The following is a 19,181-nucleotide window of genomic DNA, read 5'->3' as shown; positions in this document are numbered from 1 at the left end:
GCCGCCGCTGCCGGCGAGGGAGAGCGCGGCGGCGAGCTGCAAACTGCGGACTGGACTCGCTCGGCAGCCGGCGCCGCCAGCCAGCCAGCCCGCGGCCTCCCTGTCGCCCGCCAGCTCTCACCGGCCCCTTCCCGGCCGCCTCATGTGCCCCGCGGGCCGGCGCCGCAGCCCGTGCCCGGTCACCCCCACTGCGGCCCGCGCCGCGGAGGGAGCTCTGGTGGCACAGTGGCCGCCCTTTCCCCCGCAGCTCCCGCCGTAGCCCCGCAGCCCCGAGTCACCTCAGGCGCACCTCCCGCCTCGTGCCCCAGCCCCTCAGCGACCCCCATGGCCCTCAGAGAACTTCAGAACCCCTCGGAGCCCCCCAAACACCCCCAGTGCTCCTCAGAGCCCCCCCGAGTCTTCAGAGCCCTCAGAGTCCCCCACAGCCCCACAGGGACCCCCAGAGCCCCTTGGAACGCTCCGAGCTCCCGCCCGGCCCGCACCCCGCGAGGACCCCCCAGCTCCCCAGGGGCACCTCCCGCGGAGCCCCCTTATCCCCGAAAGTCAAACACTTTCCCCCCCGGGCAGGGCCGGCAGAACTGCCCGTGTCGGGGCGGGCGAGCCCCGGACGTGTCTGCTCCCCCACAGCCCGGGGGCACCGCGGGCCGGAGCCCAGACCGGCGCTTAGAGACTGGAGGTTGGGAGGAAACGTTTCCTGAACCAAAACAGCGTGTCTTAGGAAAAAAAAAAAAAAAAAGCTTAAAAAAAAACCCTACAGAAAATTCAAGGAAATGCTTTAGTTTTTTTTAAAGGTACATTGCAAATAATTGCGTGCTCCGGAGAGATTATAGGAAGAGAGCAACCACTGGGACCATCTATTGCTTTTTCTGAAGTACCCCAGGCTCTGTTGTTGTGTTTGTTTGGTGTTTTTATTTTTGCCCTTGTTGCCAAAGTATAATCCCAAATTTTGTGGCTGTTGATACTTGCTTATCTTTACAAACCTATGACTGATCTGTTAAACCTACTCGTGTGCAAAGGAGGGGACTTTTAGTGTTTAATGTCAAGCCCTTGGAGTGGTTTTTGATCAGACCAGGTTGTGAATATGCCCATCTCACCCTTGTGTTGGCAGGCGAAGGTCACAAACAACAAGGACCATGCAAAATTCGAGGAGGGGAAGCTGTGCAAAGCACAGACCACCAGCATCTGTTTATCATTGGAGCTGCAGGGGGAAAAAAAATCTATATATATATCTCCTCTGGATTTTGAGCTGGTAGAGTGAAGGGAACGGCTGGTGAGTTGAAATGGTTGGTGGGGGGGGACTGAGAGTATTAATGAGCAACTGGAACGAATTAGTGATGGAGCAGTAGAGACATGAGGAAGGAGCCCAAGGTGTGTGTAGCTGTGATTCCCACCACGGCGTGGGTTGTGTGGGATGTGCGCTCTTGCAACTTGCTGCAATAATTCATCAGATTAAAGCATACTGCAACAAAAGCCATTTTGTGCCAAAGTTGTTTGTCTGTCTTGGGCTTTTGCCTATTTTTTTTTTTTTTTTGTATTAACAGGTCAGCAGGAGAGAGTGGTTGGAGTGGGTCTGATAAAAGAAGTAAATTCAGCTTTCCGTGTAGCCCATGGGCCGTGGTCACCCCGGCCTCCACAAGACCCGGGCTCCTGCTTATGTCCAAGTTATGCCATCAAAACTAGAGGAAACACGGTGGGTTATGGTGGGAGAAGAAATTAAGTGGTAAGAGAAAATGGGAATGGAAGGTAGGAGAGGCTAAAAGAGAAACCGAAGGAGGTGAAAATGACTGTGGGTGAGAACAAAAAAAGGAAACCAAGTATAAGAACAATGCATTTTTGGGTGATAAAAGGGGGGAAAGACTAGGGAGAGAATCTGAGAAGAGCACTCTAATGAAGCGTGAACTAACGGGAGGTGTTTTGCCCTGATTTGTACCAAATAATACTTACATGTCTTGTACTGTGGAGTTCAGGTGGAGGCTAGCCATGTGACTGACTGCATTCAGTGTGAATACAGGTAGCAGAAAATGGTACAAAGAAAGAAAGGCAGGGAAAGAATCAGAACAGAGAACAAAGAAGGACTTGGATTGTGGGTAAAATATTAAAAAATATGAGTTGGTGAGGGAAGCGAAAGAGTGAACGTGGATATCTGTGGGCAAACACACAATGGGTATTTGACACTTACTTTAGTACAAGATTATCGTAATCCAGAATATATTTTTAATCTAAATGGTTGCTTGCCCTTGTGGAAGTGCCATTATCATCCCATCGGATATATTGACTATCTCCTGTCCAAGGCTTTATGCTGCCACCCATCAGCCATAGTATCAGCACAGCTTCCACATGAAACTGATAACAAGGGTCATATTCCTGGGCAAGGCAGGAATTCCTGGCCATCTTCTTTTTTTTTTTTTCTTTTATTTTTTTCCTTCCTTCTTTTACTTCCCTTGTGAAATTTCTTGTTTTGTTTGCCTCAGTAGTTTTGATTGATTTGTTTGTGGTTTGAAGGGTAGGGGGTTATTTTGAGAAGATGGCTATGTCAGTGTTGTGTCAGCCTTGTACGGGTAAAAATTTTGTTCTGGAAAAGGACAATATTGAGGTGTTTCTTAAAAATGCGATTATGAGATTGCTGTAGTGTCCTTGGATATGCATTCCATGACAAGATTTTCACAGGCAAAAATGCTTTGTTCCCTTTCTTGGTGTAATTTATTTGCATTTTCTTGATTTATTTTGGTCTGAAGGACAGCAAACGCCTTGCATGTTCGTAGCTCGAGCTGTGATTTGGGGCAGAGTGGAATGAACTTTGGGAGGGCAGGGAGGGACGCTCGGACATGAGCAGGGTGGCTCCGTTCCCAGTAACAGTGTTAAAACTCCTTCTCTTCACAGGTCTGGTTCCCAAGCTACCATTAACATTCAGGTGATGACTCTGTAATTTTGCTTAGAGATCCTTCCTTCAGTGGAAAATACAGAAATAGTGCTAGCACTTATTTATTATGCATATGAAAAATAGAGCACAAAAAGGAATAAGGTACTCGTAGGACTCTGCTGTAGATTTGCCAGGCTAATGTTACAACTGCCTTTGCAGGAATGCTATCACGGTGTATTATCTGTCAGCACCATGCAAACAAAACGTTGTCATGAGGATACAAAAGTTTGCTTAGTAAGCAGGTAAATTAACGTGAAATCATCCAAATAGTCTTAGGAAGTTTTGTGTTATTAATTCCTTCTTCAAGTGTTTATACACCTATAATATCTGTGTATCTGTGCCCTTGCTCCAATCATTTTGAGCATAGACACTGCTCTTAGCAATAGCAATTGCATTTCATGAGGCCAGTACTGTAATTAACGAGATTTGAGGCACAAATGCTGAGACAAATTTAACTTTCTAATATCAGAAATTAAGATCCAGTGTTTGTTAAAAAGGGGGCTGAAGGGGTGACAGTACTTTAAAGCTTCTCAGTCCGACACTGGAAAGGAATTCACAATGTATTTTTAGAGTGTTATAAAAATCTCTTACATAATGCTGATTAATTCTTAGGTTTTAGGGAAGAGCACGGGGCTTTGTGTATAAGAGCGTTGACCAGCTAAGCTACTGAAAAGAGCTGGTTTGGGCTGGATTTTTTTTTTAACTTCTTGGATGCAGAAAGCTGCAATTATTCAATTATTACAGGATTTTGCTTTTGTTTGGGCGTGTATGAATATTTTTCTGGAAACTGCATCTTATTCTTGGAAGTCTTTATCATTTTAAAACATATGTTATGTTATAACACCCTGTCTGAGATATATGATAGCTACAAATTGGGTGGGTTTTTTTCCCTCTCTCTTACTGCAGCTAGTTACATTATGGATTAACGTTAAGAATGTCTGCAGTGAAACATTACTTGTGTGGTTGTGTAAGACTTATTTGAACAATGTAACTTATATTACAGAATCATGGTTTTCCTCACATGCTTACAGTAATATGTACGATTATTATATACTTCTGCCTATTCTGTTTATTTACAAAGTCATCAGTTAATCTAACTGGCAGGTTTCACACAGCTCTTAACAAAGAGCTATTCAGGAAATTAAGTCAGTGAATGTTACTCCTTTATTTTAATTCTAGTTATATATAGTTATTGTTGTGTAACTGGAAGGATTTTTTGGACAAGATATCATGGGAAAGAGATGCTTTTTTTTCCTCTTTTTCAGCAGATATGTGACCAAGGCAGCTTTGAAGCCTTTCTGAAGAATCCTTCTTCCTTCTGTAGGATGTTTAGTCTCTCTGTGGAGTTTCTAACTATGAACTTCATTCTGCAAATTTTCATTCTTGTGCCATACAGATGAGTAAGAATTGCTCAGGTGAGTGAGATGAGCCCCAAATCATTATTGGAGAGTGAAGATAGGAGGCATGCATGGGTCACAAGTGCAAAACAAAATCTTCATCTGTCCCTCTTTTCTAATTGGGGGGAAATAAAAGTAATTGTAGCACAGTGGTAGGGACATCAGTACAGTAAGAAAAGCTGCAAAGAAAGGCTCATTAATAACCTGCTTATCACCCATATTTTCTGCCAGTAAGGGCTCTCTTTTTCCCTCCATGATACCTTTTATAGGTGATCTGCAGTTCTCCTGGAAAAAATCTCTACCAGCGCAAAAAGCCAGTGCTGTTCTGCGGCATTCGGTTGCCTGAACTCTTTCCTGCTAAAGGACATTGGTCCTGTGAGATGCCAAGCAGCTCACTGAGGCAGCTGGAGACATCTCCCAGCACAGAGCTACTGGAGAGGGAGAGGCACTGCTGTATGCTGGAACCAGCAATGTGCTGCAGTTACTTCTGTAACCCAGGCTGTCCTCGCTTTCTCACCCTCTTTCTCCCACGAAACTCAAGCTTCCCCCTTGCACTTTCTTTTTTCCAGTGAGAACTACAGTTTCCTCCTGTCTTTGAACAATAAGCACAGATGCTTTGCAGTCTCCTGTTACGCAGTTCATCCATGACAGGGCCAGGATGAACCCGAATATGTTCAGCTTAGAAATAGAACTTGGTAAGATTAAAACTTTCGTTAGTTTATTGCTCTTGCTGCTAATGATACAGTTGCTCACAGACGTAAATATGTACTCTGGCTTCCAGTTTGTGTACATGTGCAGTTCAGAGTATTGGAAATTATCTGTAAAGAGCACACAGTGATACACAGTCTGAATCTAAGTTCAGCCAATGGAAAAAAACACGTTTGTGAGTACTGGTTTCTTCCATATTAGCTCTTAAGATTTTGTTCTGTGGTGTCTTATGTGGTTTCAGGTCTCCCTGACGCAGTTTCCACCGGAGGGGCTTTCAGAATATCTCACTTGCTCTCACACACACAGGCACTCATTTGTGTGCCAGCTCTGCTGCTGGCTAAGGGCTGAAGTCATGTTGCCTCTCTCATGCTGAAAAGCTCAGATATGGTCTCCCTCTCCTCCCCAGCCATATAGTTTCACTTAAAGAACTGGAATTGCTGCTGTTTTGTCAGGATTGGTTGATTATTGGGTAATGGTTTAAACTTATGACTGACACATACATAAAAACCTGCAGCATGTTGCCCCCATTTCTTTGGTTAGCATGGCTAAAACTGGTTGGTGTAAGCTACCTGACTGAAACTATATGTTAACAGAGAACCCAGTCTGTGAGAACAAAAACACACAAAAAACCCTCAACACATAGCCTCAGTTATTAATAATTTGAAGGATAGCTGAAAGTCACCATTGCCGGTTCAGTGATGTGTCACACCAGGAATTTGATTCTGTGTGCTCTATGTGCCAATAACTAGAATAAAAACAGCTTGAAAACTGGGGATATGGGTGGATGTGAGGCTAAGCTGGACCTCGACCCTACACAAAGCTCCACATGGGCAGATCTGTCTTTGCATGACGTCAGTGCAGGGATTTGTGGGTGAGGACTTTAGTGCTATCGTGCCTTAGCTGCCACTTTCAGCATTCACTGTTATGGAAAAACAAACAGACAAACAAACAAAACAAAAACCCCCAACACAGTGCAGAAATCACATTAGCAGAATCAAAATTGCATTTATTTTCAGGGGTTTCAGGGTCATTGCACTCAGCAACATGTCACAGAAAAAGGATGAACCCAGTATGGAGTTGCCGATAATTCCAGAGTTGGTTTGACATATGCAGACTGCCGTCAACTTCAACAGGCTTATTTAACACATTTATTTCTTTTGGTTTTAGGATTAGTCAAAATGCGATTTTGTGAAGCAATACTGATGAGGTTGAATATTATGGGCTGTATGCTTGGAGTTGCAGGCCTTGGGTTGCACAGGTGTAGGAGCGGAAAGACTTCGGCTTTAGCCAGCAATTAACCATGATTAGGGGAAATAACCTTTTCAGAACTCTCAACATTTTTACATTTATTAAATTCTGTTAGTAAAAAAAAATATTCCCAAGCAAGCAGTAGTGTTCCAAGTTAAGATGCAGAGAAATAAATGGCCAAAGATATAATACTGTGACAGCTTTGGCAAACCTTTACACAGTTTTACAAAACAAATGTGATGTTCTAGTCTCTGCGTAGGTCTTTACATTGGAAGTTCACACTTAAGACAAAAGATAAATAAAACGGTTCTCCCCATGTATTTACTGAGCACATATTGGTGAATTAAGTGTCATCCCACTGAAGTACCATATCAGCCATGCTCTATCAACACATTCAGATGTAAAGGAGTTTTGTGGAACTTTCCTGCCTTCTTTCATGTGTATAACCTGGGAAAGATAGGGAAATAGGGCTGTTCAGCCTGGAGAACAGGAGGCTGAGGGGAGACCTTATTGCTGTCTGCAGCTACCTGAAAGGAGGTTGTAGCATGGAGGGTGTTGGTCTCTTTAAGTAGCAAGTGATAGGGCAAGAGGAAATGGCCTCAAGTTGTGCCAGGAGAGGCTCAGATTGGATATTAGGCAAAAATTCTTCCTGGAAAGGCTTGTGAAGCCCTGGAACAGGCTGCCCAGGGCAGTGGTGGAGTCACCATCCCTAGAGGGTTTTAAAAGACTTGTAGATGAGGTTCTTAGGGGCATGGTTTAGTGCCAGAGTTAGGTTATAGTTGGACTGGATGATTTTGAGGGTCTTTTTCAACCAAAATGATTCTGTGATTCTCTGATTCTATATGAAATGTGCCACTGGACTCTGATAGCCTCTGGACTGTTATTTCATTTGCTTTCAACACCAAAATTTGAGTTGCTTCTGCTTTTCATGAAGTACTTGAGGTTTTAATGTCCTGTAAATAAAAGACATATTGAAAACTCCTAAAATTTCAGCCTGTTTTGGACCTGGGGCCCAGGGTGAGGGTGGTGATAACTAAAAACACTAACACATACCAAATCAAAGTTTACCAGATCTGACTGATTGTTTAACAGCTGGCCAATAGCAGTGTTAAAATTCAGAAAGAAAACCATGGCATTATTCATTAATTTGTATTTATGTAGGTTTTGTTTCTCTTTAACTTCCAAGAGATCACAGATTCATAAATGAACAAAAATATTACAGGAGTATAATCCACAGAACCTTTCCAAAAATCCAGCAAAATAACAAGGAGAATTGATTAAAAATGCTTGACAGTGTATGGAACCAAGAAGGAAAAAAAAAAAAAAGTAAAATAATGTTGCTCATTTTTCACACAGGCTGTCAGTGAACTGAGAGTAGATGGAACTTTTTTATTTCTCAGTTTCAGATAATACATGCTGCAGAACTTTGTCAATATCCTTTGACTTTTCCTAGGCAACTGGGAGATATGAGGAACTACTGTAAATTCGGTCCCTGTTACAACTGTGTGTTACAGACACAACTACTCCAGAGGGACCAAATTACCACCTTTTAATTCTGAGTTGTCTATAGGTAAAGAAGGGTTAATCAGGATTTAATGGGGCAGTGTCACAGCAGCAAGGATGCACCTGCTTGGGAGGGGAATCCTTTGCCTCTAAACATCTTCTGTGACCAGAGTGCTGAGGGGCTGTGAAGATAATTGGCTACTTAGGTTTATCCTTGATTCAATATTTCTTGGTTTCTATCCTGAATAGGTAAACAGGTAAAAGGCAAGCCCTCTCTGTAATGTTAACACATGAATATTGTTTTAGAGATTTGTTTTGGGTTTGTGCAGCAGATTGTTTTGTGAGACAGAGCCTTTTATAGAAACCAGACTATTGCTTGTATTCTTTGGCATTTCCATGTATAAAAGCTACTTGTGTTTACACACACACACACGATATTTTTCTTATATATTGTTCATCTGGTAAGGAAGAAATAAAAGAAGAAATTGATACCAGTCTGCATATGTGTTCAAAAGCCTAGTGAATTCTTCAAGCTCTGCTGTGGATCAGATTTCATGAAACTGCAATAAAAAAATCCTTTTTTAACCTTGTCTTTGTGTGTTCTGAGGTGGGTTTGTAAGGTTTGAATTACTAGATAATCACCAAGAAGTCTCCTTTTCATGAGTCTGCAGCTGGAAAATGGACAGTTTAATATTAATGGAAAGAGCAAACTCTACTTCTCCTTTCCCTTCCCTTTCTTCTCTGCACTTTTGCTTCATCATTTTCTTCTCTGAGGTCCCTATCCTGAAATTGCCTTTGTGGAGGTCCTGGATGAGCCACAAGCAAAGAGTAGAGCCCTGTTTTTCAAAGTACTATTTATCGACATCAGTGAGTGTCACATGGCACTGACTTAAGATTATTCAAGATCAAAAAATCCAATTCATTGATGTATGTGCAATTATTGATTCAACTGAGAAACTAATACTAATCTGGAGATTTTCCATATTAAATACTCTGCCATCACCATGCCAGGGGGAAGTATGGAAATGATCACTTCTGACATCTGGAAGAAGAAAAATATTAAGAGTTTATTGAAGATGAATAGGCACAAATGGTTGAACTGTAGTAGAAGTAAACAGTAGCACAGCAGTTGTAGCATGGTATATATCTACACCTATGCTCTCTCTACAGTGTGTCTCGTTTGTTAGCTTCCATCATTTAAAGATACATCTAGGAAGCCGTCTGGATAATACACCTTCTTCCACTGCTGTTCACCTCTAGATCCATTCTGGCTTCACATTCAAACAAGTTGAGCACAAAATTGAAGTTAATTGCCCAAGTTTAGCACATCACAATGTTTTAAAGGGCTCTTACTCTTTTTTTTTTTTTTTTTTTTTTTTTCTCATTTAAGCCAACTGCTGGAAATTCAGTGTGACAAATGACAGAGGACAGCCCCAATGCAGAGTCTCCTGGGACCGCTAGGTCTAAGGCAAACATAAATTTAACCTTTGTTCATTTTTCTAGCAGAAATTTGCACACGAAGTGATGTGGGAGCCTGTTGGGAGTCTACAGCAGTCATGGAACTGGATGGAACTGACACTGCTCCATTTCTGGATATAAACGGTATGTTTGAATAAAAGCCTTTTCTTATGACTCCTCTGCTGGTTTCTTGCACAAACTGAATCAGCTTTTCTCTTGTTTTGGCCCGCGACAGATTTTTTACGGAGGCAGGGTGGTTCTCATGGTTGAAGCCACTTGTCTTCTCCCCAGGTGGTCTTTCTGTCCAGCGAAGGGTGGTCCCGTGGGTCTGTGAGGGGACCCAAGTGCTGGTCTGAGCAGCTGGAGCAGAGCAGGTTATGAAATGAGGTCCCGAACAAGGGAACAGAGATGCCTTAGGGCTGCCTTGGAAACAGTCACTTCTCCCATCTGTTCTCTCCTGTTGAGTTCTCCATATACCTACAGCTGGTAGCCTGGCTGGCATGGCATTTTCCTAGGATATCTGAGTAAGAAGCTTGAAATTGAAGGTGAGTTGTGTTATTTAAAAGATTTATCTTTTACCCTTTTTCCTGCCTGAGGTCAATGTTTATAGCCCAGCTTCCTGATGCTTACCTGTCCTGTCGTAGCCTTTTTTCCCTGGTGATTTAAAAGTGGGCTTGAGAAGCAGAGATGTTTGTTTGTTTGTTTGTTTATTTATTTATTTATTTCTCTTCCGCACTTAAAATAAACCCCAAAACATCCTTCCAGCAGCACAAGATATGAAGGACTGGTGCATCTCAATGTATAGATTTCAGTAAGGAAGAAAGAGGTGCATTTTTTATATTAATACAGCTAATATACAAGAGTGCAGGGTAGGAAGGCAGCTCATGAGAAGCTTCTCCCTGGCCTGGAAGGGTATCATGTCCAATTATGACAGCTTACTTAATTCCAGACATTGGTAAACGAACAGGCATGTGGAAGGGCGTGTATATGAAAGAGGAGGAGTTTTTAATCTTGCAAGCTGGCCTCAGGGGCTTTGGTTCAGAAATAGACAGGAGTTATATAGAATTCCCAGGATACAGCTGGTGCACCCATAACTGCATTGGCTATAATAGGATTTTTTACTGTGCTAGGAATGAAATATTGGGCTCTCATTGTTATCTTTCCTTGTGCAGCTGTAAAGAATTTATTTGTGAGTTTTACAATATCCAGAGGTGGTTCCTTTGTACCCTTTTTCAATAAAGTTGAAATGCCAAAAGTTTTTTAGTTTCTTATTACTCTGTCCAGTACAAAACCCTTGTAGCAATCCTGAGTCTGGCACATCTGTCCTATCGTGAACCTTTTCTGAAAGACACCATTTTAATTTCCCTGCATAGCTGGTCCTTCTAATGCCATTTTTACCTAGCCCCAATATCAAGTCTCTTCCAGGATGTTGAGTTCAACAAGCTCATGACAAACTAGCAAGACATTTATTAATGGTTGTGAAAAGCTACATCATTTTATCCATTCTTGAGAAGACTCTGGGTCTTACCTCAGATTTTAGGCATTCTCTATTCAGTGTATTGAAGTGTCTTGTAAGCCTGAAGTGCTCCACCTTAAAATGGAAAAAATGTCATACATGAACGTGGGAATAAAAGTGTTTCACTAGAAAAAGGTATCTCAATTGCCCAGAGTACTAAGGAATCGAGGAGCCATTTCATTTCCACATGGCAGCTTTTTTCCCTGTCTTTCTTTTGTGAGACTACCGTTTTTTAAAGAGTTTGGCCCTGATTTCTCATTGCCTTAACTGTAAGCAGCAGTGGGCACTTGATGTGCCTTCCTAAATACTCTCCTTTCCATCATCAGTTGGTGGCTGCTCATGAGAATTTTTCTGGATTTGATACTGCTGTTTGAGCATATTCAATCCTGACAAAGTCCTTTTTTAAAACACTGTCAGTATTAAAGGTAACTTTCATGTTAATGGAAACAACAAATTAATCCAGCAAAGAAATACATATGAATAATGGGAGCCCATTTTATATTATAGTTCTCTTTCTCCCTACATACTGATTCTACAACGTAAATTTTAAGCAATACCTTTTTTTCCACTCAGACTTTTTTTTCTCTTTCAGTGTCTTTTACGAATCCCATTTCACCTCTATAGGTGCTTGTAATGTCTAGGGAAACAATACATTTTAAATTCAAGCGCAGCAGGTCTGATCATGTTGTCTATTTATGAGCAATTTTCACATTGAACCAAGATGGATCATGGTGTAGGACTAAGCATTCTTGCTAAGGAGTAAGGAAACAACAAACTTCAAATTTTGGTTGGACATGAGGAAAACTGTGAAGAAAATCTTTCTCTTAACCCCTTCCAGTGAATCTACCACATATAAAGATACATATATATCTCTTCAACAGCTATTACCCAACAACCTCCTTCTCATTCAAGAAGTACTTTGACAGATGGAAGTCGAAACAGTAGGAGACTAATAAACTGTTTCAAGGTTTCCAAAGTAGGTCTGCTTAAAAATAAAAAATAGATTTATAAATGCTAGCATCCAATCGGAGTTTTGCCACAGATTTCCATGGTTCTGGCAGTATCTGGCTCCTAACACAAACACAAATGTCGTAATTTGTTTTCCATCCCCTCTGATGTCAATGTAAACAATCTTTTGGATGGGTTTGGATATTTCTCTGCAGGAGTATGAAGCCTAACTCAACAGTATTGTGTTAGTTTATGAGAAGCAGAAGGGGAATCTGACAAGTTTAGTGACATTGTCCAAGCTATCTGAAACATAAAAAATGTCTTACATAATGAAAAGCATATTAGAGCTTAAAATATGCTCTACAATCATTAAGTGTACATTAGAAGCCAGCTATGTCAAGTCTTGAGCTAAAAATGACCAAGCCAAAGCAAAAGGCATAGAAATAGTCAATGTTTCATACAATTCACTATCCAAGTCTTTTCAGGCTATTAAAAAGTTTCTTGATATTATCTTTTCTCTCAAGATCCTTGAGAAAATGCAGTTTGTATGGGATCATGTACAATACTCAGAAAAGGCAAGATTCTCTCCTTTTTCTTGTTCCTTTAATAACACCTGATGCATCTTTCCCTGAATATCTATCTATCTATCTATCTATCTATCTATCTATCTATCTATCATCTATCTATCTTCGCTCTTGTCTTGCAATTTGAATCTGAATTCAGACAGCTACATTTCCCAAGGAAATCTTACATTCAGATAGCAAAACCATTTGTTTACTGCTTATAAGCTATTTGTATCTCTCGAAGCAGGTCTTTAAGCCTATAATTTAACCAACTATTATTTGAAATATTTTAAGATTTACTTTCTCAGAAACAGTTCAGGCCAGCAGATGAACAGAAGCATAGAAGTTGCCCATTTTGCTGCACTTTGGTGTGAGGATTCAGAGGTGAGTGTGCCTGGTAACAAAGGATGCTCCAGCATACCACAGTATTTCTGTACTTGCCTGTAGGCCTGACTCTTAATTTTGAAGTCCAGTCACTCCGTGCTCAGCTAACAACATTGTTTACCACAAAAGGTTCAGCAAAAACTACTGCTAAAATTGCTCAGTGGTCAGTCGTGTTTCTTGAAATTAATTTTCAGGTCGAGCAGCTGCCTGCTGTGGGGAGGCTTATTGTAGACGGTCTCTCCCGATTGCCAGAAGTTGCCTGGGACCTTTTAGTCCACGAGCAACACATCTTAAAATATGCACTTGCTTAGGCACATTGTTATTCTAAATGTCTTGAAATTACGTCCTCACTCTTTGTCACCACAGAAATTATAATAAAATTACTTACCATTTTTTTCCAAAGGAGGACTACCTGCGTATCTGGGTATGGATACAATGGTTCTCCAAGGCACTGGAGAATTACTTGACTGCAAATAAGAGGCCATCCAGGTTCCAGTATAGGCTGGGGAATGACCTGTGGTAGAGCAGTGTAGGGGAAAGGGACCTGGGGGTCCTGGTGGACAGCAGGATGGCCATGAGCCAGCACTGTGTCCTTGTGGCCAGGAAGGCCAATGGTACCTGGTGTGTGTTAGAAGGGGGTTGGTCAGTAGGTCAGAGAGGTTCTCCTGCCCCTCTACTCTGCCCAGGTGAGACCACACCTGGAATATTGTGTCCATTTGTGGGCCCCTCAGTTCCAGCAGGACAGGGAACTGCTGCAGAGAGTCCAGTGCAGTCACGAAGATGCTGAAGGGAGTGGAGCATCTCCCGTGTGAGGAAAGGCTGAGGGAGCTGGGGCTCTGGAGCTTGGAGGAGACTGAGGGGTGACCTTATTAATGTTTACAGATATATAAAGGGTGAGTGTCAGGAGGATGGAGCCAGGCTCTTCTCGGTGACAACCAATGATAGGACAAGGGGTAATGGGTTCCAAATGGAACACAAGATGTTCCACTTAAATTTGAGAAGAAACTTGTTCTCAGTGAGGGTGGCAGAGCCTGGCCCAGGCTGCCCAGGGGGGTTGTGGAGTCTCCTTCTGTGCAGGCATTCCAACCCGCCTGGACACCTTCCTGTGTAACCTCATCTGGGTGTTCCTGCTCCATGGGGGGATTGGACTGGATGAGCTTTCCAGGTCCCTTCCAATCCCTGACATTCTGGGATCTGATGATCTTAGGCATTTCCTAATTTTACTGACTTACTAACATGTATGAAGAAACACAGAAAGGAAAAGATATAGAAAAATAAGGGCTATATTAGATATCATTCTTCCTGAAAATCAGGAGGAGTTAAGTGGTTACTGGTCTTTTGAGTTCTTCAGTTTGAGAGGAAAAGCAAGCTTTCTAGTGGGGTGCTGGGGGTTCCACATATTTTTTTATTTTTTAATTTTCTTTTGATGTCACATATGAAATAGGAAATGGATCATTTGGTCTTACAAAGGTTTAAAGGCATGGATAGATAGACGGATAAATAGAAGCCAGAGGCAGGACAGAAGATGCTGGTCTTCCTCTAAGGTTTCTCCTGAGGCGGGCTCTGATGTCATGTCGTGATGGACTATGACGTTGCCGAGCAGTCCATTGTGACCAGGCGTCCCTCCCAGCTGATAGCCGGGCGCCGAGCGTCACCCAGCTGTCTTGTGACTGCACTCCAGCCGAGTGAGTTGGCGCGGTTTGGAGTGTTGAGAGAGGCTGTTGTCGGTGCTGGTGTTGTGTTCGGGGAGTTGTTCCTTGCAACTCTCAGTGGGCAACCCCAGAGCCATCGGAGGATTTTGCTGGGCCCTGCCAGGATCAGGCAAGGGGGCAGCAGGAGGCGGCTCGCTCGCGGCAGCAGAGGTGAGCTGGGCAGGGACAGCGCACCCTGGGGAGCTGGGAGGCTTTCCTTCTGGAGGCACCTGGGCTGTTCTTCCAGCTCTCCCTGCGCCAGCAACAACTGTGGCCTCTCTTGGTTTTCTAGTGTGACAGCGGCTGCTGCAGCGCCGGTGAGAGGGAGCAGCTCGACACCCACAGCTCCCGCCACCCCACCCAAGGACACGGAGACCATGGCCTCGGAGCTGGACACGCGCTGTGCCATCTGCCTGGAGAGCTGGGAGGAGGCCAGCTACGTGGTGCCGTGCCTGCACCAATTCTGCTACCCATGCATCGCGCGGTGGGCTGAGAGCAAGGCTGAGTGCCCCCTGTGCAAGAGGAGGGTGACATCCATCTTGCACTCCGTGCGGGGGGATGACGACTTCCAGGAGCACGTCATCCCAGCACCTGGGGCACCAGCAGTTTCTGGCCGGCAGGCAGGACGAGCTCCTGCAAGTGCAGCTGCCCGCAGAGCTGCAGCAAGACAAGCGTGGCCTGTGGGGATGGTGACCGGGGCTGCTCTGCGTGGGCTCCGGCCCAGGGTGCGGGCCTCTTTTTTCCAGGAGCACCCAGCTCTCCTGCAGCCCGTCCTGAGCTGGGTGCGACAGGAGCTGCGCCGGCTCTTTGGGACACGCTCTTCCCGGACAGGCACAGTGGAGGCGCTCCTCACCCCCATGCTGCTCCTCTTTGGGCTGGATGAAGACCAGCTGGTGCAGCTGCTGGAGGCCACCCTCCAAAACCGAGCGGCCACGTTTGTGCACCGGCTGATGGACGTCGCTGCGCAGCTCTGCAGCAGGGAGGCTGAGCGTCGGCTGGGCCTGCAGGACGGCCATGCTGCCGGGGAGCGGGAAGGCGGCCCCGTGGCTGCCCCTGGCCCCATTGTCTCCCCAGGACGATCTCCCACGCCTGGCCCAGCTTCCCCCAGCAGCTCTGAGGGCGCCAACGTGGAGCTCCTCCCCAGCATCTCAGCAGCTGCCCTTCAGCACGGGCCCGGCAGCCCTCCCTCTGCCCCGATTCCTGCCCCTGGGCTGCAGGCAGAGCCCCAGGAGGAGCCTGACGAGGCTGCACCACGTCCATCTTCTCCCAGCCGAGGCAGAGAAGGCAGCTCTGCCGGGCCACGGCCAGCCCTGAAGAGGAAGGCTGGCAGCCCCGAGGACTCTTCTCCGGGCCCCAAGAGGCCCCCCAGCCGGCAGCACTAGAAGAACTTCCCAGGAGCTGCCGAAACCAGGGCTGGGCCAGCAGCTGGGCATGAGCTGGCCCTCCAGGGCTCCCGGCCCTCTGGGAGTCATTATCGGTCAGTAAAAGCAAATAAAGACCTGACAACCGCAGAGCAAGTCTCGGTGTTCCTACCAGTGCAGGTGGGGTTGCCATCCCCAGCCATGCTGCTTCTCCCCCTTTTCTGGGGCCTGTGCTCACCCTTTGCTCTCCTTCCCCTCAGCAGAGCAGCTTGGGGCTTCTTCCTCTGCTCCTGCACACACGTGCTGCCCTGCTTGGACTCTGCCGATGCTGGAGCTGCGCTCTGCCAGTGCAGCTCTGCCCTGAGCAAGCGCCGTAGGTCTGAGGAACTTTACAGAGACGGCTCAGCAGTATCATCAGTTCCCGTTCACAGCTGGAAGGCTTCAGGTTTCCCAGACAGAACTGGCAGCTCCCAAAACTCCAGCAAGGCTGAAGGAGTATTGTGTGTTCCTCTTGAAGCAGTTCTGCACCCACCATGGAAGCAGGATGTGAAGGTTCTGGAATGTGTCCAGAGGAGGGCAACAAAGCTGGTGGAAGGGCTGGAAGGCTTGTCCTGTGCGGAGCGGCTAGGGGCTCTGGCTTGGTGTAATTTGGAGAGAAGGAGTCTCAGGGGTGACCTCAATGCTTTCTGCACCTTCCTGAGGAGAGGCCATGGAGAGGGAGGTGCTGAGCTCTTCTCCCTGCAATCCAGCCGCAGGATGTGTGGGAACGGCTCAAAGCTGCATCAGGGGAGGTTCAGACTTTGCATTAAGAACGTTTCTTTACCATGATGTTGGTCAGAGAGTGGAACTGGCTCCTCCCTTCCCTTCCCTTCCCTTCCCTTCCCTTCCCTTCCCTTCCCTTCCCTTCCCTTCCCTTCCCTTCCCTTCCCTTCCCTTCCCTTCCCTTCCCTTCCCTTCCCTTCCCTTCCCTTCCCTTCCCTTCCCTTCCCTTCCCTTCCCTTCCCTTCCCTTCCCTTCCCTTCCCTTCCCTTCAAAAGATTTTTCTGATGGTGAAATTTCCATGGCAATTTCTGTGTTCTGCCTGAATAGTAGCCTGTAGAAGGTCTGTTTCTGTCCTAGTCTGTTCTTGATTATCCCAGATTCAGATAAAATTCAGATAATGAGCTGGATAGATGATGGCAGAGCGGCGGATGTGGTCTAGCTTGACTTCAGTAAAGCATTTGACACAGTCTCCCACCGCATCCTTGCTGCCAAAGTGGGGAAGTGTGGTTTGGATGATGGGGTAGGGAGGTGGAGTGTGAACTGGCTGAAGTAAAGAAGCCAGAGAGTCGTGCTCAATGGGGCAGAGTCCAGTTGGAGGCCTGTGTCTAGTGCAGTGCCTCAAGGGTCAGTACTGGGTCCAGTACTACTCAATATATTCATCAATGATTTGGATGAGGGAATAGAGTGCACTATCAGCAGCTTTGCTGATGACACCCAGCTGGAAGGAGTGGCTGACCCGCCAGAAGGCTATGCTGCCATCCAGAGACCTGGACAGGCTGGAGAGTTGGGTGGGGAAAAATGTAATGAAATAGAAGAAGGGCAAGTGCAGAGTCTTGCATCTGGGCAGGAACAACCCCAGGTTCCAGTATAGATTGGGGAACGACCTGTTGTAGAGCAGTGTAGAGGAAAGGGACCTGGGGGTCCCGAGGGACAGCAGGATGGCCATGAGCCAGCACTGTGCCCTTGTGGCCAGGAAGGCCAATGGTACCTGGGGTGGATTAGAAGGGGGTTGGTCAGTAGGTCAGAGAGGTTCTCCTGCCCCTCTACTCTGCCCAGGTGAGACCACACCTGGAATATTGTGTCCAGTTGTGGCCCCTCAGTTCCATAAGGACAGGGAACTGCTGCAGAGAGTGCAGCGCAGGGCAACAAAGATGCTGAAGGGAGTGGAGCATCTCCCGTGTGAGGAAAGGCTGAGGGAGCTGGGGCTCTGGAGCTGAAGAAGAGGAGACTGAGCGGTGACCTCATTAATGTTTACAGATATATAAAGGGTGAGTGTCAGGAGGATGGAGCCAGGCTCTTCTTGGTGACAACCAGTGATAGGACAGGGGGCAATGGGTTCAAACTGGTACACAGGAGGTTCCACTTCAATTTGAGAAGAAACTTGTTCTCAGTGAGGGTGGCAGAGCCTGGCCCAGGCTGCCCAGGGAGGTTGTGGAGTCTCCTTCTGTGCAGGCATTCCAACCCGCCTGGACACCTTCCTGTGTAACCTCATCTGGGTGTTCCTGCTCCATGGGGGGATTGGACTGGATGAGCTTTCCAGGTCCCTTCCAATCCCTGACATTCTGTGATTCTATGATCTCTAAATAAGAGACCATCTCTTCACTACCCAGGACCTAGTGGGAAAGGAGTGTCCACCAACCAGGGTGACCCAACGTTGTGACAGGAGCACACAGGGTAGGCTGTGGGCACATCCTCTCCCTGCTGGAGAACCTGGAGCATGGTGCCCCATTGTTGTCATCCTCCGAGGGTTGTCCTTCCAGGTCTGCCCAGCAAGCTGCTTCAGCATCTGCTGCTTAAGCCTTTTTAGCCAAAATATGCCATATCTCCCAGTGACAGCACGAGCCGTACAGACGCAGCATGACCCAAGCAGTCCTGCTGTCCCAACCGCAGCAGAGGACCTGTGGCACATGTTCTCATGCACTTGCTCTTGCAATAGCATCTCAAGGCACTTCCCCAGTACAAAAAAAGTCCGTAGATCCTTCACACCCTTATGAATTTCATCCCTTTTGGCAGCTTCCATGTTGAACTTGTTCATGGTTGAGCCAATATTCAAAGAACAGGTATTTTACACTTCAATCAGCCAGACTGGTATTTTGTTTTCCTTCATTTTTTTGATCAGTTGATAGAACTGCATGCAGCAGCACACCGGACTCATCTTTAAGGCAACTCCTACTTCACTCAATAGTATACAATGTATTCACTCTCTTTAAACCTCTTTCAAGTTTAATTTTGATTTCTGCCTCAATATTGTATTCCTCAGTGTTTTGTCTATAGAAATAACCTTTCATGAATCTTGGGTCCAGCACCCAAGTTCCCTACAAGTCCTAAGAATTCCCTTCTCTGAGCAGTACAGGCATTAAAAACACTGACGAGAGCCCTTTTAAATTCAAATACATAAAAACAAACAGGGCCATAAAAACAGAAACACAAATGCTTTCCACAACGTGGTAGAAAGCAAATGAAAGGATAAGGTTTTTGACAGGGAAAGCAACTGTCTAGGAAAATAAACATATAAGTCTTTAGAAAGACAAATTTGAGGTGTTATTTTCTGAAGTGGGGAGAAATACAGTGAACAAGGTCTCAACGTTCATCAGATGCTGTGCTAATTTAAGAGTCTTAAATAGCAGTCATTGTCTGTCTGCCATGCAATTGCACGTCAGTCAACTGTCTGTTAGGCTGGGGCTCTAGAGGACGCCAGATGTGCCAGTGGAATCTCAGGAAC

General features: G+C 45.6%; 1 protein-coding gene across 1 annotated transcript; it reads left to right on the top strand.

Moving 5' to 3' along the window:
• Nucleotides 1-444: 444 nt before the first annotated feature.
• Nucleotides 445-15,718, top strand: LOC308051631 (E3 ubiquitin-protein ligase Topors-like; the record flags this gene model as incomplete). Its single annotated transcript, XM_080362190.1, has 5 exons — nt 445-3,162; nt 4,186-4,335; nt 9,283-9,779; nt 12,556-12,645; nt 14,629-15,718. The coding sequence occupies exon 5, from the start codon at nt 14,714-14,716 to the stop codon at nt 15,716-15,718; it is 1,005 nt and encodes a 334-aa protein (XP_080218316.1). The 5' UTR covers nt 445-3,162; nt 4,186-4,335; nt 9,283-9,779; nt 12,556-12,645; nt 14,629-14,713.
• Between the last annotated feature and the right edge of the window lie 3,463 nt (nt 15,719-19,181).

Source organism: Nesoenas mayeri (genome assembly GCF_963082525.1).
Source record: "Nesoenas mayeri genome assembly, chromosome: Z".
Lineage (NCBI taxonomy): Eukaryota > Metazoa > Chordata > Aves > Columbiformes > Columbidae > Nesoenas > Nesoenas mayeri.
This window is presented reverse-complemented; position numbering and strand designations above follow the sequence as displayed.